The sequence below is a fragment of the Odocoileus virginianus genome, chromosome 11 (genome assembly GCF_023699985.2).
Source record: "Odocoileus virginianus isolate 20LAN1187 ecotype Illinois chromosome 11, Ovbor_1.2, whole genome shotgun sequence".
Lineage (NCBI taxonomy): Eukaryota > Metazoa > Chordata > Mammalia > Artiodactyla > Cervidae > Odocoileus > Odocoileus virginianus.
The window spans coordinates 7,706,665-7,731,677 of NC_069684.1; the positions used below are offsets into that span (position 1 = coordinate 7,706,665).

General features: G+C 44.4%; 1 protein-coding gene across 8 annotated transcripts in view; it reads left to right on the top strand.

The window, feature by feature from the left end:
• Positions 1-25,013, top strand: part of HHAT (hedgehog acyltransferase) — a 367,616-nt gene that overhangs the window by 181,092 nt on the left and 161,511 nt on the right. For all 8 annotated transcript variants that reach the window (XR_011490224.1, XM_070473890.1, XM_070473893.1 and 5 more), the window contains one exon: positions 1,795-1,830. Coding sequence is in view for 7 of the 8 variants with exons in the window: in XM_070473890.1 (XP_070329991.1) it covers positions 1,795-1,830 (36 nt within the window). In the remaining variant the exon portion in view is untranslated. The remainder of the gene's footprint in view (positions 1-1,794; positions 1,831-25,013) is intronic.

The window sequence follows — 25,013 nt, forward strand, 5'->3', positions numbered from 1 at the left end:
AGAGACGCCAGTACCTACCTCCCTGACGACCACGTGTGTCTGTAAGTAGTGAACACAGTAGTTGCCACATTCTAGATTAAATGATAATTCCTATGACTATTATTAGGTTTTTCATTATTCCTTCGGGGGCTTCTTCCTCTCCCCCACCTCTGTTCTGGAGGTCTCTGGGATTCCTTCCATGTCTATTTCATCCTCTCTTTCCTGCAGCAGTCTGTTGCTTTCTGTAGCTGGTATAATTGAAAAGACGAAATCTTTGTTTTAATCCACGTACACTACTACCTCCCATACTGCAGTTCTGGCAAATTTACAATCACTGTCCATCATGTCAAGATTTTGCTTACATGGCTGAGCAACGTAGCCTTGGTTTTGTTTGAGAGGCGGGAGCATTTTTTTTTGTTGTTAAATCCGTGTTAAATATGATTATAGGAATTGATCTCATCCAGGTCAGTATAAAATCAGCTGAAACAAATCAGCTCTCCCTGCAGGTATATCTCCCTCTAGAGCTCTGTTCAGAGTCTTATGAGTGAATGGAATTTAGGTATCTTGACTTTGATTTTCTCTGAATTATAGAAATATTTCAGGTGAGTTGCATAGTAACTGGAGTACCTCATATTTTGGCTTTGTTTCTCTCTTCCCACCTACCCCGTGTCTTTATAAACATGCTGAAAAACATGTTGTCATTTAAAGGTATCCCACAAGAAGTTGTATTTAGTATCAACAGTCACCTGTTATATGTCAGGGGGGTGAGCTGAGATGTTCCAGGGTCAGGACTAGGGTAGGCCCGGATGCTAGGGACAGTCAGGGCCTGCAAAGTTGGACCCCTCTCTAGGGTGAGTTTTTGTGTCCGCTGCTCTTTCTGTAGGGACAGACCGACTCAGGCTTTACCCAGTCTAGTGGATGGGACATCACCACCACCCTCAGGTGTTAGGAGTAGCGCTTACTTCCTGGTGGGCAGAAGCCTGTGACTCAGGCCACCGGTCTTTTTACTCATAGCTGGACCCAGAGGTAAGAGGACACCAGCTAAGTGGTTGGAGGTTTAGGGGGAGCAAGCGCGCTCATTAGGGAAACCAAGGCAGTGATGGACTAAGTCTGGTGGTGTCGGGGAAGGCTGTGACTGAAGGGGTCCCCGGGCCTGCTGGATGCCGGTGTGAGACCCAAGCACAGTGGCCGGGATGGACACGCGTTTTCCCTTCCCTGCTGGAGCAGACCCGATTGGGCCGGGTGATGCTGTCCCATGAAGCAGCTCCAGGGACTCGGGCTGGGTGGAGGTGGAGGCCTAGAGTTGACCATTCCCCACCCCTGTCCTTCCCTTTGGCCAGGTGGTTTGCTGTTTTTAAACCATAACTTCATTAATTTTTGAGTAAATGAGCATCTGGGACAGCTAGTATTATGGAAGGACTACCCCCCCCCCTTTTTTTTTTTTTTTTTTTTTAATGGTGAAATCTCTTGGACTCGAAGAGGAGGAGGTTAGCCTTGCTGAGATAGTTTTGCTATGGTAGAGCAGTGAGCGACTCAGCATTAGAATCACCTGTCAGGCTCATTAAATCTGATTGCTGGGCCTCATCCCCAGAACTTCATAGTTGGTGTGTGCGGGTGGGTTGAGAATTTGCCTTTCCAGCAAGTTCCCAGGGCCTGCGGCCATGGCTGCCCCAGAGGACATAGCCTGGGAATCACTATCATGAAGTAACCCGTGTGTTCCGCATGCTGCAGATGTAAATGATGGCTATTTGGTTAACTCCACCACAGCTGTGACTATCTCCTATTGATATGCTTCTCTCTGTCTTCCTTCCACAGGCATTTTGATGTTGGACTACATGATTTCTTGGTTAGGTAAGCCAATTATTTTTATTTTATATATCATTGGCATAGCCTGTCTATTATGGAATACTGAGATGAAAATAAAATCCTTGTTAAATATCTTGGTGAATAATGGCAATTGTATAGTTGTTACAAAAACACTGCCAGCACTGTTTTTTTGTCTGTGTGTGCCTCCCAGAGTCACACAAGAGCAGCCAGCCTCTTTAAATAATCAAAGGAATTTATTTTTAAAGGGGTTTATATCTGAAATGGTAGTTACCTAACTATTGGGCCGCTACAAAGACAAATAGAAAAGTGAAGCGAGCCATCCTGCATTCATACACTAAACAACCATCTTGACCAGTCTTCCCTGCACTGAATTTAAGCTTTTTAAACAGAATATACTGGTTGTTTTGGGCTTCCCAGGTGGCTCAGTGGTAAAGAATTCACCCGCCAATGCAGGAGATGTGGATTCTGTCCCTGGGTCAGGAAGATCTCCTGGAGGAGGAAAATGGCAACCCACTTTAGTATTTGTGCTTGGAGAATTCCATGGACAGAGGGGCCTGGCGGGCCACAGTCCATGGGGTCACAAAGAGTAGGATGTGACTAAACAGCAACTGGTTCTTCTACAGTCATTCAGACACTAACTTTGTTCATAATTCAAGGAAATTACAGATAGCAGTTTATATCCTAGTATATTGGTGACTTGTTAACCGAGTTGGCTTACAGGGTGTATTAATTCCAAATAGTTATTCAACAGAGGTTAAGTGGAAACATACTAGAATATTAACAGAGTTGCTAAGAATATGCATCATATTTTTCCTGCTATAAACTTTGTTGTACTTGCTAGATTTTCATTATACTGAGCATGTATTTATTATTCTAATAATGCTGGGAAATGATCATTAAAAGTACTATCAAAAATAGATGTGGAAAGCAATAATGGTTGCAGAAGGACTCTAAGTTGAAGATTACAAGGAAACCAGAAATCATGTAGAGTGCTTTGCTTTCTGTAACTATGTGACTCTAAATGCTAATTAATTCTAAGAGTCCACTAATAAAGTCTTGTAAATCACATGTGATTGTTTCTGGGTGGATGTCACAGTGGTTCAGTTCTCCGCGAGGCACAGCCATCTCCGTGTGGGTAAGATGCTGTCTGAGGGGAAATAACATCTTTGGCATCACCTGGATCCTAAAACTGCAGCATTTCCTCTGTGCTAGATTGCATATGGTGGTGTCCCAAGAGAGGCCGTGCCTACCTTGTCCTTTCTCTAGGTCATTATCCAAGGCTGTGCAGTGAAATTCCCTTGGCCTGAGGAATACAGATTATCCTGGCTTTCTCCAGGATCTCACACACGGAAGGTTGTGTGTAAACTCTTACCCATGATACATCAAGGGTAAATGTATTTTAGCAGAAGGGGTAAAGGGTCAGTAGTCACAGGAAAGGCAGGCATGAGAATTCTGTATCTAAACCTGTCAGAAGAGCTGTCTGAATGAACTTCAGGGAGTAGTTTGGATTTTTTGAGTCAGTGTCTTTGGTACTTTGTGTTACTCCCATACTACTATTCACATGAGTGCTGTGGTGCCTGCAAGTTTGTACTTGGTAACTTTCTTGAGGGCTGGGAACACATCTTAATCCCGTTTTCATAATTCAGTTATATAGAGAACCAAGCCTTCAACAGAAATTTGTGTAGGGGTGACTGAAGGAGTAAATGCATGAAATGAGGCATAAAGGACATGCAGGGGTGAGGAATAAGAAGAATCTGTTTATTTAACAAATAATTATTAAGCCTACCATGTGCCACTTGGTTATTTCTGGGAATACCATGGTGAGGAAGAGAGACATTTGATTTAAAGCTTTTCCTCAGCTCATTGCTTGCCAGCCTTGTGGTTTGAGCAACCTGAAGTGAGGAGGAGGGGTGGTCCGCTTCTGGGACCCCTTCTCTCTGTCCTTTTTCTAGGTGCCAACCATGTCTCCTGTGGTAGGGGAGAAGGCTGAGGGAGTGGTTAAGTGACTCTAATGTAATTGGTGTTGGGATCCCCTGACTTTGGCAGAAGGCCCTTTTGTGTGAGTACTATAGTAAGATGCTCAATGAGTCACCTTAATCCATTCTGTGAACCAAGCAGAACTGGCGCTTCTTTCCACCCTGCCGTCTTCCCAAAGTTTTTCTTTCCTTTACTCTGGTCGGGGCAGAACAAACCAACACGCCGGTGGTTATCCATTTGGGGAGTAAGTCAGTCTCTCCTTCTGGCAGGCATGCCCAGCCTCTGGATGAAGTCTCTTCATCGCCTCAGCCACCTCCCAGCGCATGTCAGCCCTCCCCACTAAGCCAAGAGCCTAAGGACTCTCAATCTCTTCCTCTCTTGCTGTGTCTCACTGTTCACTGAACCCAGGGTGGCTAGGCTCCAGCCGGGAAGCCGGAAGAAAACTCGAGTCGTAGGAACTGCAGACATGTTTGTTCTCTGACGGTGGGTACGGCAGCAAAAGGGCCTTCTCAGGTGGAGCTTATACACATTTACAGAGCGAAAGGGGCCCGTGGCCGAGCGGGTACATCGTGAGGCACATGCGCGGTGCTCTAAGTGGTCTCAGTCGTCACCTGGCCCTGTATTTACAAAACATGGAGCAAGAGGCCGTGGGGCGAGACAGCCTGACCACCGGCGTCTTGGCTCATTTGCTGTTTCCCTGCACCTCCTCTGGCCTCCTCCCAGCTTGGGGATGGGGTCGGGCAGGGTGGGGGTGGGGGAGCTGGTTGAGGGGAGTAGTCAGTTCTCCATCTAGGGATTCCAAGATGCTATGTGTGGGGGGGTGTTACCCCTTTATTTACAGCTGTCTTTAGGAAGTGGATCCTTTCTACTCCCATGTTGCAGGTGGTGGGGGTGGGGTGCAGAACGCAGGCCTGGTGGGGACTTAGCCTTGGGCCCTTTAGTGAAAGCTGTTTCATCAGCACATCAGTGTGGAAGAGATGAAAGAGAGGAAAGCAGGAGGTGAGGGAATGGCAGCCACAATTCTTTTTAAAGGTTAAGCTGTGATGGGGAGGACAGAAAGACCAGGCAGCTGGTGGAGAGGGTGATTTGCAGGGGGATTTTGTTTTTCCTTTTTAATTGGAGGAACATTTAGCCAGCAGAAGGTCTTAAGTGCCATTTAGACTTAAGAAAGTGAGAAAGTGGTTTCAGTTGGGTGGAGAGAAGCAGCACATAATAGCCAGGGCAATGAGGAAGGGAAGCCCTGAACAGTGACTTAGTGACCTCAAAGGGCCTTGGCATATTAATGGAGAGATTGGTGTATCAATAGAAAGATCCTTAGAGGATTAGAAGAATGAAGCGGGGTGGGGTGGGGTGGTTAATACTCGAGGGATCCTTCTCAGTCTGTGATGACCAAGAGAAGAAAATATATTGCCATTTGTAAAAAGAGGACATGTTGGAGAAATTGGCATAGACTTTTTTTTTTTCAATTAACTGCAATTATTGACTCCAACTAACTCTTAACATGTACTCTGGGTTGTCAGGCTCTATTGAATGCTTAGTGTTTGGCAGGAAAGAAACTGCAGCATGCCTGAAATTAATCAGCTTCATCTTTTACATTGATGGAAGCAATGTCAGCGTCTCTGGAATGACATCAATTTTCACAAAGCCAAGAGCCCTATCTGTGATCTCAACCTAGGCAGCTGCAGGGGAGGGGCATGTTTCTTTTTAAGTTGTTGGTGTGTTTCACTGGGCTGTGGGGCAGGAAGGAGCTGTCACAGTTAATGAAATGTGAGCATTTCTGGTGTTGGCGCTTTATGATGACTGTGGGAAAATTCTGTGCGCTCAATCCTTCTGCATCTTATAGAAACCAAAGGGAAGACTTCCTGGAAACACTAGTCACAAATCACTGAAGAATATTCTCAGGAGAGCATTAGCTAGAGTTCTTAATGTGATGCTACCAAAGAAAAGGGAAAAAAGTGGCCAATCTAGGAAAAGAAACACAGAAGAAAGCTGCTCTTTGATTTTAAATAGGTAACAGGATGACTTGTTTAAGTTTAGCTTAGTTAAATTTTGGCAAGAAAGTAGGACTGATTAGTGATGTTTGGTTTGATTCTTGCTGTTTCATTTTACCCATAATTGTAGCCAGCCCCACCCCTTTTATGAAAGGTACACTGTAACTGCTTTATATCTACCCACCTGCCCCCTTCTAAGTTCCTCAGATCAGGGAATCATTTTAAGTGATACAAGATGCTCTCATGACTTTTAAAGGAAAATCTCAAAACATCCTTCTTACATATTGTCTGAAAGATGAAATTTATCAGGGGTTTTGTTTTTTAAACAATTACTCCTATGATTGTGCATGTAAAAAGCAGAACAGTGTTCACCCGTGTTTTCTTCTTGCTTTTTGTATTATTTATATTTAGCTGTTTAATCCATTTTAATACATGTTTCAAGTAAGAGTCTAACTTAAATACTGGGACTTCCCTGATGATCCAGTGGTTAAAATTTGGTGCTTTCACTGCTGTGGGCCCAGGTTCAATCCCTGGTTGGGGAACTAAGATCCCACAAGCTGTGAGATACAGGCAAAAAAAAAAACAAAAAAAAAATCAAAATATGTTTTTTTTACTATCATTTTCCGTTTTTGTTCTAAAGTGCATGTGTGAGCACTTCAGGGCCACTACTTTTGTCGTTAGAATTTTTTTTCACTAAGTATATTTTTATTGGAGTATAGTTGCTTTACAATGTTGTGTTAATTTCTTCTGCTTAGGAGACTGTTCTGATATCCTGTCAGGACCAGCAGAAATGCCAAGTGTGGCGGAGATGCCATGGGTACATTTTAGGCAAATAGAAAAAGGTAGTGGGCCTCAGGCATGGCCCTGAAGCTACTTGAGAAGCTCTCTGGAGCTGATACAGTGGAAGATAAATTGGAAGATAAATTCCTTTACATAAGCAAACAGATTCTGCGTAGAGATCTTTCAATGTAGTGCAGATTCAATCTTGTACAAGCGCTAATGTTTCTATGAAACAGCTTTGCTGTGCGCTTTTGAAATGGGATTTTTGTTCTGGTGAGAGAGAAGGTAGAATGGGCCAGCTGCTCACTTCTGTAGTGTCCTTTGTTCTCCTGGAGGTTGATCCTGGGACCCCACCATGGTCGGGACTATCTTTGAATTGTCAGAGGGCAGCACACTTCAATGACGTGTCAATGAATGGGTCACCGAATTCTGAAATGAGCAAAACTGGTTTTGGTTTTCTCTTGGTGACAACCTGTACCCGACCCAGTCATGAAACCAGCCCCACAGCAGAACAGAAATGTTGTTTGGGCTGAAAACATTGGTGTTTTGAGCTTTTAGGGTAGTCTGTAACCTCCTTTATTTTGAGCACCCTGAAGTCCACCGCCACATTTGCTGTAGGTTAACAGTAGCAGTCACGGGGTTGATAAAGAAGTCTGCTCACCGTTATATGAAATTATGTTTTGGATTCTGTGATGCCCACCTTGCATTTTTAAGAAGCCTAGTAGTCAAATGACTAATTGGTTCAGTTCAGTTGCTCAGTTGTCCAACTCTTTGCAACCCCATGGTCTGTAGCACATCAGGTTCCCTGTCCATCACCAACTCCTCAAGCTTATTCAAACTCATGTCCATTGAGTTGGTGATGCCATCCAACCATCTCATCCTCTGTCACCCCCTTCTCCTGCCTTCACTCTTTCCTAGTATCAGGGTCTTTCCCAGTGAGTCAGTTCTTCGCATCAGGTGGCCAAAGTATTGGAGTTTCAGCTTCAGCATCAGTCCTTCCAGTGAACACGCAGGACTGCTCTCCTTTAGGATGGACTGGTTGGATCTCCTTGCAGTCCAAGGGACTCTCAAGAGCCTGGTTGAGTCTGAGCTCTCACCATCTCTCACATCACATTTTCCTTACTGCTTCTGGAGAAGGGATATTCACCTTTGTCTGTAGTTTGGGCTTCTTACCTCACAGCATTGTAGTGGGGTTTATAATATATGCCACACAGCTAGCTCCATGTCTGGAAACAGTGAGGACTTAGTAGGGGTTAGTTTGTCCTTGCCCCGTGCCCACTTCCCCTCTGGAATCAGGGTAACAGGTTTGAGTCCTGGCCCCTCTCCTACCTTGGGGTCACTCACTAACCCCTTCTGAGTTCTTGACGACTTCTCTGACGCCATCTCTCCCTACTCGGGAGTCGTCAGTGATTCTTTTTTCCTGGGTTAAAACCAGGCCAATCCACCCTGTCCAGGGCCCACAGCAGTAGGTCTTCAGGTTCTTTTGTTCCCATGGCCTCCTCCAGGGGATCGTCCAAGCCTAGGGATCGAACCCAGGTCTCCCGCAATGCAGGCGGATTCTTTTCCCATCTGAACCCCCCGGGAAAGCCCTTTCCCATCTCATGTCACCTTTGATCTTTTGTGTCACTGCAAACGGCTCCTCATGCTGTTTTCTGTCTTTCTCCCCACTTCCTGGCTTCTCTTCTCGGCTCACGTGTTCCCTGTGTGTTCCCTGGCCCCTGTGTTCGAGTCTGTTCCTTTCCTGTCCATCTCAAAGGCTGCTTTCTCCCTTCTCAGCATGTGTCTCCATTTGGGGCCTATTTTTTTCTTAACATGTTACACATCAGTTATCTCAGTTTTAAAATAATGCAGTGCTTGTTCCCGTTTAAAAAGGAGTAAAGCTGTGGACTAGGAAAGTTCATTTGCTTGGTGACAGAGCTGAAACCAGTGTCCCTTGTCTGTAACCCAAGGACTCAGAGCATAGGGAAGGGGCTGAGTGTTTGGCACCATGAATTAAAAAAAACAAAGTTTGAATACATTTTAGTTTTCAAAAATGGAACAGAACTTAGTAACGATCTCCTTTTCATTTAATCCATTTATTTATGCAACCAGTTAAGTGGTCTAAGCACTATTTCAGGAACTGGGATGAAAGCAGTGATAGGCTAGACAAGGTCTCTGGCCTGCCTTGCCTGCACTGCAGTGGGTGAAGCCAGAGAGTAAATGAGCATAGCATGGCCCGTGATGCGATGGAAGGGCAAGGCAGGGAACCCCCTTTAATGGCGTGGGCAGGAAGGGGGCAGTAGGTGACACCGGGTGAGCGGCAGGCGAACTGGAGGAGGCAGTGGGGGGGATCTGAGTCTGGGCTGCTTCAGGCACCAGGGCCCTGAGACCAGAAGGAGCCCACTGAGAATGGAAGGAGGGGGAAGCTCGTGGGGCCGGAGGGTGTGCAGCAAGGAGCCATGAGTCCAAGATGAGTCTGGAGGAAGAGGTGACCGCCGGGCTGTGGAGAAGAATGGGTTCTCTTTTTGATGCAGTTGGTGCCACGGGGGGGTTTTAAGTAGGGGAGTGACAGGCCGAGCTAGGAATTAAGTGACATTAGCGGTCACCATGCTGCTGCTCTGCAAGCTGGAGCTTGGTGACCCAGAGAAGTCTCTTTGACAACCAGCTTCTGTGAAAGCCACTCTGCTGTGTAACAGTAGCCCCAAACGATCCTTTAATTTCTTTCTGCTTTTGTTGACTTGGTGTATTGTACAAGGCATTGTGAAACACGTGGCCGTGAGCCTGGAGGCAGTTGGATGGTGGTGGGACTCGGCAGTAGGCCTCTGGAGAGTGCGGGCTGGCTCTGGGCAGCCCTCCTGGGATGGGGTTTGCAGCTTTCCCGTGGGCACGCTTGGCCGTCTTGTCACTTGAGCCCCCTCCCCGTGTGGTCTCTGAAGGCCTGGGTCTTAGCCCTCGGCTCCTGTCTCAGGGCTGCTGCTCTTGGATGTCCGCCACCCTCAGGACAGGAGACCTTGGTCTAGAGCACCCATCCCCGCTCCAGGGTGACCTGAAGGAGGGCGCCATCTGGTTTACACATGACAGCTGCTGCATGATGAGTGAGGATATTCTTCCCTCGTATTCTCTGTTGGTATATTCTCAGTTTTTGTTGAAAACACAGCTGCTTCCTGGCTTCCCCTATCATGACTCCTGTCAAAGAGGTTTCTCCTTCCCCAGACTCGAACTCCTGGAAGGATCTGTGGTCCTTTCTTTTGGAGAATTTTAGGGTTAGAAGGGCCTTGATGACTGTGCCCCGCGTCACAATACTTTTCAGTTCTTAGACGATTTCTCAGATCCACTCGCTTCCTTCCTACTGCCACCACTTCTGAGGAAAAACTTTCCAGAATTATTCATCCTCATGGCTGTGCTATATCGAGTTTGTTATTTAGAAAATCCAGATTAAAAAAGAAACTCTTCATCCTCCGAGAGTTGAAATGCATAATTCACTTCCCACCATACATAGCCTCTATCAATATAGATTTTCCAGTGAATAAATGTATCCTTTAAAAAAGCTGAAAAAAGCCCCTGGTGAATTAATTGAGAAAATGTGCAATATCGACACATAAATTTAAGTGCACAAAAAGCTCTGGGTCAAGGATGTTGCTGAGTAGGATGGACTGTAAGGTCCGTGGTCCAAACCAGTGAAGGTGGGGTGTTTATTCAATAGAACATTTGGCAAGCGGTGGTGCTGGTGTCTTTCTAAACTCTTTTCCTCATTCCTGGGGATTGTTCTGACTTGTCAGATTTCTGCACCAGATAGAAGCCAGAAATTTGCTTTCCTTTGCAATAAAAGTCTCAGATTTCTCCTCCCCTCTACTTGTTTTAATTTTACTTATATTTTAATTGGTGGAAAATCGCTTTACAATTTTGTGTTGGTTTCTGCCATACAGCATGGTGAATTAATCATAATTATATAAATATATATATATTCCTTCCCTCCTGAGTCCCCCTCGCCTCCCCCCGTCCCACCCCTCTAAGCCATCACACAGTGCCAGGCTGGGCTCCCTGTGTTATTTAGCAACTCCCCACTATCTGTCTATTTCACACAAGGTAGTGTGTATATGGTCAGTGCTACTTTTTCCATTTGTCCCACCCTCACCTTCCTCCGCTGTGTCCACAGGTTGGTTCTCCACTAGTTCTTCAGTATCCCTCTTCTAGATTCCATATGTGTTTGTTAATACGTGGTCCTTGTTTTTCTGCTTAGCTTCTGCCTAGAAGGACACGTGCAGGGAGGGGCACATGGAATGCGTTCTGGCGAGCCGGGCGGCGGTGCCATCCAGCAGGTGTCCAGGAGGAGCCACTCACCTGAGCCCAGTGGCAGGCGCAGCAGGGTCCCCATCAGAGCAGTGGTGGTGGGATTTGTCAGCAGTACCTGACTGCCCAGCCTCCAGGCCTGGCTTCCGGACCCCCTCTCAGAGGTTGTGCACGCTGCTGATCCTTCCTTACTCAGTTCCTTTCCTGTTAAAACTAACCACAGTGGGTTCTGTTATTTGCGATGAAAATATCTGCTGTAGCTACTTAGCCAGCGATGTTTGGGATGTCTCGCTCAGCAGGGGGAGTCCGTGATCTTTACTTGGCTTGGCCCACCAGCTCCATTGATTCCACACACCAGAATTGAGCAAAATTGCAGCGATTTTTGCGTAACAGAAGCAGCCTGTGGAGTGGAAAGGGCAGTGGATCAGATACCCAAGGCCGTGGCTCTCGTCTGCTTTACCACTCTCTGGCTGCAGTGATTCTGTGCAAGTCACGTCTCCCCTTGGGGCCTGAGTTTTCTTATTTGTAAAATGAGAAAATAACATACCAAATGAACTCTAAGGTCCCTTCCAATATCAGCAGCCTCTGAGCAGCAGCTTTGGTGTTTTTATTATTAGAGAGCTGCTTCTGTTGTCCAGACCAGCACTATTTAATACAGTAGCTACTAGCCACTTGTGGCTATTTAAGTGTAAATGGTTTAAAATCCAACAAAATTACAAATCTAGTTCCTTAGCTGCACTGGCCACATTTTAAGTGCTCCATAGCCACACGTAGCTACTGGCTATCATCTTGGACAAGGCAGGTAATAGACCATTTCCACCATCATAGACATTCTCTTGATAAAACACTGGTCTACATGATGATGACATTTGTCTACTTCCTTTGTAGAGATGCTGACTGTTCTGTTGTATTTCTGCCTGCTTGCTTGAAAGATCAACATCCATCTTACTAGCCACTCATGGTTCACTTCATGGGTATGCATGCGTGCTCAGCTGTGTCTGACTCTCTGCCACCCTGTGGGCTGCAGGCCACCAGGCTCCTCCCCCGTCCACGGGATTCTCTAGGCAAGAATACTGGGGTGGGTTGCCATTGCCTTCATTCAGCTTGCCCCAGATAGAACTCCTTATCTACTCTTTCCCTCTCCCAACTCCACACTTTGTCCCATCCCTCTTCTCCCCGTCGTCTTAGAGAGTGGCTCCTCACCCGTGTTAACTCAGACAGAAAGCCTGGGGTTGGGTTGGAAAGGCTCTTCTTCATTGTACCATCACACCCCCCATGTTGGTCCCTAAATTCCCTCAGTTCCTCCTGTTAAATATTAACTAACCATGCCTTGTCGTCCCCATTCACACTGTATGCACCGTGACTGAGCCTTTCATCCTCTGCGTCCCTGCTACTGTGAACCTCATCTTTGCTTTCTTCCTCATTCCAGCCTGTCCCCTCAGGCCACCCCCAGAGGAACTGAATCAAAGTAGAGTTTACAGAAAACCCAGCAAAAGGCAATTTTAATCAGCCATTCTCCTCCCTCCACAGCCGTATGTTCAGCTGCCTTTTCCAGACTTAACCGTTGGCCTCATGAGCAGCTGTGTTAAACTTCTTTCTGTTCCCTGAACGAGACTCGCTCACTCATTTTCTTCTTGGTGTGTATGTTTGCTTCCTTCTGCCCATATAGACCTTCTCAGCACCCAGTCTGGAAGTCACCTCTTTTGCAGAGTCCTTGCTGACTCCCTGGAGGAGTTAGGTGCTCCCCACGGGGGTGCTCTGCATCTCGAAGGTCACGGTCGGTGGCTTGGGGCTCAGACCTCGGTATCGGGCTGCCTGGGTTCAAACGCTGGTTGTGTCACTTGACTCTGACATCTCTGTGCTTGACTTTCTTCATCGATGTAGTGACTGTTCATAATACCTAATTCGTCGGCCTCTATGAGAATTAAGTGACCTAATATGTTTAAAGTGCTTAACGTGGTGCTCAGCCTAGAGTAAGCATTTAATAATTGTTCATTGTTGTCCCCATCACTGTACTTCACTTGACTCCTTCTTCATGTACTGGGATGATAGCAGACTGAATGGTGAGTGATCACACCATCGTGGTTATTTGGGTCATGAAGATCTTTTTGTATAGTTCTTCTGTGTATTCTTGACACTCTTGTTAATCTCTTCTGCTTCTGTTAGGTTCATACCGTTTCTGTCCTTTATTGTGCCCATCGTTGCATGAAATATCCCCTTGATATCTCTAATTTTCTTGAAGAGATCTCTCGTCTTTTCCATTCTATTGTTTTCTGCTATTTCTTTGCATTGGTCATTGAGGAAGCCTTTCTTACCTCTTCTTGCTATTCTTTGATACTCTGCGTTCAGATGCATATATCTTTCCTTTTTTCCTTTGCCTTTCACTTCTCTTCTCAGTTATTTGTGAGGCCTTCTCGGATGACCATTTTGCCTTTTTGCATTTCTTTTTCATGAGGATGATCACTGCCTCCTGTACAATACTATGAACCTCCATCCGTAGTTCTTCAGGCACTCTATCAGACATAATTCCTTGAATTTTTTTTTTTTGTCACTTCCACTGTATAATTATAAGGAATTTGATTTAGGTCATACCTGAATGGTCCAGTGGTTTTCCATATTTTATTCAATTTAAGTCTGAATTTTTCAATAAGTTCATGATGTGAGCCATGGTCAGCTCCTGGTCTTGTTTTTGCTGACTCTATAGAGCTTCACCATCTTTGGATGCAAACAATATAATCAGTGTGATTTTGGTATTAACCATCTTTTGACTTCCTACTTTTGCATTCCAGTCCCCTGTGGTGAAAAGGACATCTTTTTTGGGTGTTAGTTCTAGAAGACCTTGTAGGTTATCATAGAACCCTTCAACTTCAGCTTCTTTGGCATTAGTGGTTGGGGCATAGACTTGGATTACTGTGATGTTGAATGATTTGCCTTGGAAACGAACAGAGATCCTCCTGTTGTTTTTGAGATTGCACCCAAGTTCTGCATTTCAGACTCTCTTGTTGACTCTGAGGGCCACTCCATTTCTTGTAAGGGATTCTTGCCCACAGTAGTAGATTATAATGGTCATCTGAATTAAATTCACTCATTCTTATCCATTTTAATTTGCTGATTCCTAAAATGTAGATGTTCACTCTTGCCATCTCCTGTTTGACCATTTCCAATTTATCTTGATTTATGGACGTAACATTCCAGATTCCTATGCAATATTGCTCTTTACAGCCTCAGACTTTAGTTTCACCACCAGACACAGCCACAATTGGGCATTGTTTCTGCTTTGTCTCAGCTTCTTCATTCTTTTCTTTTTTTCTTATTTATTTATTTTTTAATTGAAGGATAATTGCTTTACAGAATTATGTTTTCTCTCAAACCTCAACCTGATTCAGCCATAGGTATCCATATATCCCCTCCCTTTTGAACTTCCCTCCCATCTCCCTCCCCATCTCACCCCTCTAGGTTGATACAGAGCCCCTATCTGAGTTTTTTAGCCATACTGCAATTTCCTGTTGGCTATCTATTTAACATACGGTAATGTAAGTTTCCATTTTACTCTTGCCATACATCTTACCCTCTCTTTCCCTCTTCCCTGTCCACAAGTCTATTCTCTATGTCTCTTTCTCCATTGCTGTCCTGTAAGTAAATTCTTCAGTATCATTTTTCTAGATTCTGTGTTAGAATATGATATTTATCTTTTTCTTTCTGACTTACTTCACTCTGTGTAATAGGTTCTAGGTTCATCCACCTCATTAGAACTGACTCAAAGGCATTCCTTTCTATGGCTGAGTAATATTCCATTGTGAATATGGACCACAACTTTTTTATCCATTCATCTGTTGATGGACATCTAGGTTGCTTCCGTGTTGTAGCTATTGTAAGTAGTGCTTCAATGAACAGTGGGATACATGTGTCTTTTTCAATTTTGGTTTCCTTGGAGTAAATGCCTAGGAGTGGGATTGCTGGGTCTTATGATGGTTTTTTCCCCTAGTTTTTTAAGGAATTTCCATACTGTCTTCCATAGTGGCTGTATCAATTTACATCCCCACTGGCAATGCAAGAGTGTTCCCTTTTCTCCACACCCTCTCCATCATTTATTGTTTGTAAACTTTTTGATGAGGGCCATTCTGACTGGTGTGAGGTGATATCTCGTTGTAGTTTTCATTTGCATTTCTCTATAATGAGTGATATTGAGCATCTTTTCATGTATTTGTTAGCCATCTGTATATCTTCTTTGGAGAAATGTCTGTTTAAGTCACTTTCCCACTTTTTGATTGGGTTGTTTGTTTTTCCGGTATTGAGTTATATGAGCTGCTTGTATATTTTGGAAATTAATCCTCTGTCAGTTGTCCCATTAGCTATTATTTTCTCCCACTCTGAGGGCTTTTTCACCTTGCCTATAGTTTCCTTTGCTGTGCAGAAACTTATAAGTTTAATCAGGTCCCACTTATTTACCATTGTTTTTATTTCTATTACTCCAGAAGATGAGTCATAGAGGATCTCGCTTTGATTTATGTCACTGAGTGTTCTGCCTATGTTTTCCTCTAAGAGTTTTATAGTTTCTGGTCTTACATTTAGGTCTTTAATCCATCTTGAGTTTATCTTTGTGTATGGTGTTAGGAAGTGTTCTAATTTCATTCTTTACATGTAGCTGTCCAGTTTCCCCAGCACAGTTATTGAAGAGGCTGTCTTTGCCCCATTGAATATTCTTGCCTCCTTTGTCAAAAAGAAGGTACCCATAAGTGTGTGGGTTTATTTCTGGGCTTTCTGTCTTGTTCCATTGGTCTATGTTTCTGTTTTTGTGCCAGTACCATACTGTCTTGATGACTGTAGCTTTGTAGGATAATCTGAATCAGGAAGGCTGATTCCTCCTGCCCCATTCTTCTTTCTCAAGACTGCTGTGGCTACTCAGGGTCTTCTGTGTTTCCATATGAACTGTGAAATTTTTTGTTCTATTTCTGAAATGAAATAGAAAATTACCAATGAAAAATGTCATTGGTAATTTGATAGGGATCATGTTGAATCTGTAGATTGCATTTGGTAGTATAGTCACTTTCACAATATTGATTCTTCCTATCCAGGAACATGGAATATCTCTCCATCTGTTTATGTCATCTTTGATTACTTTCATTAGTGTCTTATAATTTTCTGTGTACAGTTCTTTTGTATTCTCAAGTAAGTTTATTCCTAGATATTTTATTCTTTTTGTTGCAATGGTGAATGGGATTGATTCCTTAATTTCTCTTTCTGATGTTTCATTGCTAGTATATAGACATGCAAGTGATTTCTGTGTATTAATTTCTATCCAGCACCTTTGCTAAATTCACTGATTAGCTCTAGTAGTTTTCCGATGCTCTCTTTAGGATTTTCTGTGTACAGTATCATGTCATCTGCAAACAGTGAGAGATTTACTTCTTTTCTGATCTGAATTCCTTTTATTTCTTTTTCTTCTCTGATTGCTATAGCTAGGACTTCCAGAACTATGTTGAATAATAGTGGGGAAAGTGGGCACCCTTGTCTTGTTCCTGATCTTAGGGGGAGTGCTTTCAGTTTTTCACCATTGTGAATAAGGTTTGCTGTAGGCTTATCATTTGTGGCCTTTACTATGTTGAGGTAGGTTCCTTCTATGCCAATTTTTTGAAGAGTTTTAATCATAAATGGGTGCTAACTTTTGTCAAAGGCTTTTTCTGCATCTATTGAGATTATCATTGGTTTTTATCTTTCAGTTTGTTAATATGGTGTATCACCTTGATTGATTTGTGTATATTGAAGAATCTTTGCATCCCTGGAATAAACCCAACTTGATCATGGTGCATGAGCTTTTTGATGTGTTACTGAATTCTGTTTGCTAAAATTTTTTTGAGGCTTTTTGCATCTATGTTCAACAGTGATATTGTCCTGTAGTTTTTTTTTTTTGTGTGTGTGTGTTGTCTTTGTCTGTTTTTGGTATCAGGGTGACAGTGGCCACACAGAATGTGTTTGGAAGTGTTCCTTCCTCTGAAATATTTTGAAAGAGTTTTAGAAGGATAGGCATTAGCTCTTCTCTAAATGTTTGATAGAATTCTCCTGTGAGGCCATCTGGTCCTGGGCTTTTGTTTTTTTGGGAGATTTTTGATCACAGTTGCAATTACAGTCTTATAATTGGTTTGTTCATAATTTCTGTTTCTTCCTGGTTCAGTCTTGGAAGACAACTTTTCTAAGAATCTGTCCATTTCTTCCAGGTCATCCACTTTATTGACATATAGTTGTTCATTATCTCTTATAACCCCTTGTAATTCTGCATTGTCTGTTTTTTCTTTATTAGTCTGGCCAAAGGTTTGTCAATTTTGTTTATCTTCTCAAAGAACCAACTTTTAGTTTTATTAATCTTTACTAACTACTGTTTCTTTCATTTCTTTTTCATTTCTTTCTGCTCAGATCTTTATGATTTCTTTCCTTCTATTAATTTTTTTTGAGGGGGGTCTTCTTTTTCCAGTTGTTTTAGGTGTAAAGTTATGTTATCTATTTGATGTTTTTCTTGTTTCTTGAGGTAGGATTGTATTGCTATAAACTTCCCTCTTAGAACTGCTTTTGCTGCATCCCTTATGTTTTGAGTTGTCATGTTTTCATTGTCATTTCAGCCTCTTCATTCTTTCTGGAGCTATTTCTCCACTCTTCTCTAGTAGCATATTGGGTACCTACTGACCTCGTGGGTTCATTTTTCAGTGTCATATATTTTTGCTTTTTGGCACTGTTCATGGGGTTCTCAGAATGCTGAAGTGGTTTGCCATTCCCTTCTCCAATGGACCACATTTTGTCAGACCTCTCCACCATGACCCCATCTGTCTTGGATGGCCCTACAGGCATGGCTCATAGTTTCATTGAGTTAGACAGGATTGTGACCCATGTGATCAGTTTGATTAGCTTTCTGTGATTGTGGTTTTCATTCTATCTGCCCTCTGGTGGATGAGGATAAGAGGCTTGTGCAAGCTTCCTGATGGGAGGGACTGACTGTGGTGAAAACTGGGTCTTGTTCTGGTTGTCAAGGCCATGCTCAGTAGGTCTTTAATCCAGTTTTCTGCTGATGAGTGGGGCTTTGTTCCCTCCCTGTAGGTTAGCCTGAGGCCAAACTGTGGTAGGGGTAATGTGGTAATGGGGACCCCTTCAAAAAGACTTATGCTAGCCTCCCAGGACTGTTATAGTCAGGGCCCCTGACCCCGTGGCAGGCCACTGTCAACCCTTGCCTCTGCCAGAGACTCCTAAGCACGGACAGGCCAGTCTGGGTCAGACTCTTGTGGGGTCACTGCCCCTTTCTCCTGGGTCCTGGTGCACACAAGGTTTTGTTGTGCCCTCCAAGAGTCTCTTTCCCCAGCCCTGTGGAAGTTCTGTAATCAAATCCCACTGGCCTGCAAAGTCAAATTCCCTGAGGGTTCTCAGTCTCTCTGCCATATCCCTTGGTTGGTAAATCCGTTGTGGGACCTGAGCTTTCACAGCAGTCTGAGAACCTCTTTGGTATAATTGTTCTTCAGTTTGTGGGTCATCTGCTTGGCGGGTCAGTGGGGCTAGTGGTGACCTCCTCCAAAGGACTTATGCCACACACCATGCCTCCCAGGGCTACTGTAGCCAGAGCCCTGTCCGTGAGCAGGCCGCTGCTGACCCGTGCCTCCACAGGAGAGACCCTCAAACACTCAAAGGCAGATCTGGCTCCGTCTCTTGTGGGCTGCCTGGGTCCTGGTGCTCACAAGGTTTTGTTGATGCCCTCTAAGTGCCTCTGGCTGGTGTGAGGTTTGATTTTAAACATGATTGTACCCGTCCTACTGCTTTATTGCAGCTTCTCCTTTGCCCTTGGTCATGGGGTATCATTTTTTGGTGGATTCCAACATTCTCCTGTCAATGGGCATTCAGTAGCTAGTTGGAATTTTGATGTTCTCGCAGAAGAGGGTTAGCACACATCCTTCTACTCTGCCATCTTGGATTCCAGATTCCTGGGGACTTGTGGCTGTAGTTAAAAATTACTTATGCATATGTTACCCTAGCATGTCTGAAGTCCTCACTTAGACAGTGGAATTGATGTATTGAAGGGAGAAGACCTTTGGTAGAAAAATGCATAGTGTATCCTATTAATTAATACACTAGAATGGGAGGGTACTTTATCACTGATATGTCAATAACAGTAATAATGTCAACATTTAGGATAAATACTCTTGTATTAATCAGAGAAGATTCATTTGCAATCAGAAAACCTCTACCCAAATGAGAAAAATGTGTACAATCAGTGAACTGGGAGTTTGGCATACCCTGCAGTCTGTAGGAATGAGGATGTGCTGATGTACCAGGGAGTAGGTATAAAGCTTCAAGTCAGTGTAGTTAGTGATTTTCTTCTCCAGCTTTTGTTCTGGGGGATTGTCAAAATCCTGGTGTGCTTGTGGGAATATATTACTCATTTGAACATTAACAGTTAATAAGTGCAGTCTTGGAACCTCAGGGATGGTTCCAAATGTTAGTTGCCATATAAGATCAAGGTCTGTTGCAGAGAGGACGATTTCTTCTGTTAAGTTGGTGGACATCACACAGAATGTCAAAGCAAGAACAGCCATGAGGAAAGGGGTCGACCTGCTGTGAGGCAGGGACATGGTTTGGCACCACCTAGTTCCAAAACATCAATGTTTTCCAAGAGTTAAAAAAAAAAAAAAATTGCTTACTGAGCGAAGTAGACATTTGCTTCATACTCTGGCTGTTCAGTACCTTTTGAACATCTTTCTGGCTTTGCAAAATGCCTGGCCTTCTGAACTCTACTTCCTCAAAGTACAAGTCAAAAGTCACTTTCTGGGTCTCCTTGGCAGAATGTATCCCAGGCTCTGTATCTCAGATGCATCAGAAGGATAACTTTGGAAGTGAGTCAGGAGAGGCATCCCGTGGAAGTGTTTCTGGTGAGGGTGGCAGTGGCATCTGCAGTAGGGTCTGCTGGAACCTTCTGGTGGATCAGTCCTCTCCCAGCCTGAGTCACTGGCCCACCAGATATTCTGTGACCTGATGGCTTGTAAGAAATTTCTATTCTGCCTCAGTTAGCTGGAGTGGATTCTGTTGTTTACAACTAAAAACTGTGAATGGTATATGAGACTCTGAAGAATGAACAGGACCAGGCAGTAACCAGTTCTGTTCTCACAGCAACTCTGTGCTGATGAGGGGCCATGAGAATCTTGAGGTAATTGGATAAAGTTTCATCCTTCTGGTTGCACTGCCAACTCAAGGTGTTTCTGCTGTAATGTGAGGCATACAAACTTGAAAAATCTGGTTACATAAAATGGCACACAGAAAGGATAATAGGATTTACGGAAAAATAGAGTTGGATAGGTCACCTCAAATATATGAAACTCCATCTAGAACACTAAGAAAAACTGAAACAATCCTAACAAGGCTATCAGCTCAATTGGAAAGTCACACTGAATCGCTAGGCAACAAATATTCTAGGAAATATAAGTGTTTGCCTTAAAAGGTGAGGGTACATGGATAGAAGGTGGAGATGGAGGCTGCTGAGTTCTGAAGATGAGGGTAGAGGGAGGTGGGGATAAGCACTTGGAGGCTTTGAGAAGGCTGCCCCTGGATCCTTGTTTTGTGGTGGTCGTTTACATTGCACCTTTGAGAACTGCGCGCTCCATGCATCCGTGAGAGAACGCGTGACCCAACCAGGCCAGCGGGAAAACGGAGCAGAAGAATGGGTACCCGGCCCAGTGGTGTAGTCGGCTTTGTTGGCGAGCTTTGTGCTCAGAAGCTTTTACGCATATCTACGTGCTAAGGGACTTCTCTGGTGATTCAGTGGCTGGGACTCCAAGCTCCCAATGCAGGGGGCCTGGCTCAGTCCCTGGTGGGGGAGCTAGATGCCACGTGCCGCAACTAAGCCCAGGCACAGTGAGATAGATAAGTAAATGTTAAACATATGCTAAGAACAAATACATGTCAGCTGATACAGTTTATGTCTTATCTGGACATTGTTCTCTTATTATCAATGACGGATATACTGTGGTATTTAGAGAAACGTGCTGCAGTAGGTGAGAGTATACTTGAAAGTGTTCTGTAAACCTTAAAAGCTGGAGGACCCTTGGCCTGTGGATAAAGGGGCTGTGGGATAAAGGATTATTTAAAAGGAGGCACCCCAGGAGAAGTGTAGACTGTCTTATTGCTGAAGGCAAGAGCTGTGGCCTCGCATAGCAGTTAGACACACAGGCTTTGGAGAGACCATCTGGATTTGAGTCCCTCTTCTCCCGCGTGCTGGGTCTGAGCCCTGGTTTGATCATCTGTAAAGTGAAGATAATAAAGATTGTACCTTAGACTCGTTAGTGCATGCCAAGTGCATGCCAAGTCCCTTGAATGATGGCTGTTGTTGACTTCTCATCCATCATCGAAATCTACATTATAGTTGGCTTCAAGGATAAGGAAAGCTTGCATGAAAACCATGCTGTCAGGGTCTAACCCATAATAGGTGTTCCGTTCACATCTGTTGAATTTGAATCCAGTGAGAAACATCCACAGAGACTGCAACCAGCACTGTTTCCTTTCTTCCTACCAAGTCAGTGTAGAAATTGTTTTATTGGCCAGGATGGGATGCTCTGTTGAGGGAACCGATTCAGGAGCACGTGCTGGACTGGCAGGCTGTGAGTCCTGGGTGCATGGGAATAACAGAAAACCCCAAGGGAAGGTCAGACCTTCAGAGCAGAGCCTGGGTAGGAAGAACAATTCGCCACCAGCCTGGTTTCCATTGTGACCAGGCCGTTTCAATTAAAAGCGCTTTAGATGCTGGAAGCCCACAGCATCTGTTTCTAGTTGAAAGGTTATTTACAGACAGTATGTTTTTCACTGTGACATTTGTATGTGTTTATTAATACAGAGCCTATTGCAGTAAAACTCATTTTGGAAATGGAAATAGATAATTATTCTTGAAGCTTTTAATCATTTTTTAAGCAAAATAATGAACTGGAAAGCGTTTAGCTGAGGAAGAGCATCTGATTACCCAGGCAGATTATTCAGCGGGGATGAGATGCAAATATATATTATCTCCTTCTGCTCTCTGCTCTCCCAGGGCAGGAGAGGGGAGCTTCCTCATTTTATCCGTAGGTTCTGTGATATTTTTCAGTCACAACTGACGCTTCAGAGGCCCACGATTCTTTTGTTCTGGCTTCTCCATTCATCTCATGGCTTTGGGAAAGTCACTTTATGTTTCTGGGCATCAGTTACCCATCTGCAAAATACCTTATGGTCTCTTCTAGCTCTGACCCTATGTCACTCTGGGATTCTGTGCCTTGGTGAAAGTGGAAAACTCCTGAAAGTATTTGAGCCGTCCAAGAACTCTGGTCTTTTTGAAGCCCCAGACTGGAGTAAAGATACAAGATCTTATGTTTTGTTCGGCACCATGCACAGAGCTCTGACAACATGCAGAGTACATTAAGACCAGTGAGGGGACGGAAGAATAAGTAACTGCTTAAATTTCCTGTGGTCTAGTCGGGGAGGGCAAACAAACATGACATAATCAGGAGGATTAAGCCAGCTAGAATTGCCAGGGCTCAAGCTTTCTCTAATTGTGTGGAATGCAGAAGGAAGAGAATCCTAGTGGGCAATCTGGGGCATGGGACAAGTCCCGAAGGACAGCATTTACAATGGAACGATGGGACTTGGTTTCCTACTGTCTTGGCTGAGCCAAACCTAGACTCTTTCTTTTTTAAATTTCTTGTTTTTGAATTGAAGCGTGGTTGATTTCCTCTGTTGTGTTAATTCTGCTGTACGGCAAGGTGACTCAGTTATACACACATTTTCAATTATTTTTTAATATTCTTTTCTATTATGCTTTATCACAGGATCTTGAATATAGTTCCTTGTGCTTTATGTTAGGACCTTGTTTATCCTAGACTATTTATTTTTTATCACTTTTAAAAATAAACTTGAGTGGATCTTCTTCCCTCCCTCTTTTTTTCTTGAGAGTTTGAAAAGCCCAAGGCACCTAGTGCAGCACATTGCTTAATATAAATGTCCTGAGTGGTGGAAACCCCCCTCCCCCACAGTCCTCACCTTTTGGCCCCACGTTTGTTCACTGGCACCTGAACTTGAGCATGACCAAGGGATGAGGTGGGGGTGAATGGCACAGGGGGGCCTGGCCCTCTGATCGCGCTGCCGTTTGAGCAGCACAGGTGCCGGCAGCTGCGGCTGAAGACGGCATTTCCGGTGATGGTCACCTTCAGGGAAGTGGCTGTGGTCGGGACAGCTGTCTGCCTGGGAGCTGTCCTTTGGTTTATGTCTGGAGATAGCTTTGCAACGTGTGAGTATGTTTGTAATCACCTCTGGAATTGATAGACAGCCTGAAGCTTTCACCTGCCCAGAGCTTCGTGATCCTGTTTCTTGCTGGGACAGCAACTTTCTTAGCCACGTGCATATCATGGGCTCTTAGGAATGTTTTCAAGCCCAAAGAAATCCAGCTGTGGCATCACTGCTTTAAATCAGGGATCTTTAAAAGGGTTCTGGAGTCCTGCCAGCGAAGCTCTTGGATAAAATGAGGTTTTGGGATTTTGATATTCCTGTCTTTCTCTAATTAAAAAAAAATATATTAAGTTTGGTAATTCAGTTTTGCTAAGTTTCTGAGAAATCAACCTTGACTCTAAGAAGGAAAAAAAAACACCCCAGTTTATTTTTTTGTAATTTTTCAAAAATTTTGAAAAATTTTATTTTTATTGAAAGATAATTGTCTTACGACGACGTTGCGTTGATTTTCTGCCGTTCGACAACATAAATTGCCGCAAGTGAATACCCCCTCCCCCGGGAGCCTCCCTCCCATCCCACATCTCAAGGCCATCCCAGGGCATCAGGCTGGGCTCCTGTGTTACACAGCAGTTTCCATCAGCCGTCTGTTCCCCTCATGGCAGTGCACATATTTCAATGCTATTCTCTCAATTCGTCCCACTCTCCTTTAAAGAAGCCCTAGTTTAAATGAGTCTGTGTTGGTACCTGGCAGGTGGGCATAGTGTCACGATGCAGAAGCGTAATGTCCCTCTGGGAGGTGGGATTGGGGCAAAGGTTGCGGGAGGTGGAGTGGGGAGGCAACTTGCTGCCTGCCAACCCTGAAGAGCCTGGGGGGCACTCGGGAGTGTCAGACTGTGGTTCACGTGAAGAGCATCTTTGCACACCTGCTGGCCACCCAGCGCCGGGCCGATTGCACCTTGATCTGCCGACTGCCCTCCCGGGCGCTGCTCTTGCTGCTGGGCTGGCGCCTGTGGGCCCACGGTGGCATCCGACTCAATCCTGGCCCCTACGACCCACACAGAGCCCAAAGAATTTTTTAAAAAAATGTCACATTGTGTCATGCACTGGTGCCCTGGAGGATGTGTGTGCTCCTGTTTTCACGTGGTTACCTGAGGGCATGAGGTAATGATTGCTCACACCACAGGGAATAGAGATTTATACATCATTATCATAGGGTCTTGTTGTATTTCATTTATTTTTTATTTTGCTGCATGCTCTTTTTATTAAAAAATCTTCCACCTCACCCCTCCCCACACCTTCTCTTTCCTATGCATGCAAGCAGTAATAGAATTCCTAGAGAAAGCCCAGATACACAGGGTCTAGGTTTTCTGATTACATCAGTGCTAAGACAGAACTTTATCCCGTGGCTGACTTTATGACCACCACCAAGGACTCTCTAGATTGGGGTGATCTCTACTTTCTATGCACACACTTCCATACAAGTAGGTTGCACTTGCACCCTTTTGGAAGTCATTTTGGTAGAGGGTTGGCTTTGCATCCAAATTTCCATCACTATTGTCCCAGATCAGGCTCCTGCTTTCTGTAGGATTACCCAGCTCTGTTGAGGTGCCAGGGAGTTGCAGAGAGGCCTCCCTGGTATAGAACCAATGGGCAGATGGCATCCTAGCCCTGATGAGGGCTGCAGCTGTGCATAGAACATTGGGTTACAGGACTTGGTCTTAGATGCCAGCATCTTTGCTGCCTGGCCAGCCTGTGTATCAATCTCCTCATCTGCCGAGGGAAGACAGTACCCAAATCGCAGGGTTTGGGTAGTTTGGGTTAAGTGACCTATGCCGAAGAACTTGAAACCCTTGTAAAGTATCATAAGGTTAATTACCAGCCCACTGTTCTAACACACTGTGTTGTAATTCTGTGGGGGTAGGGGGCTGGTAACATGGTGATCAATTGCCCCTTGCTGTGTTCTAAGGTGAA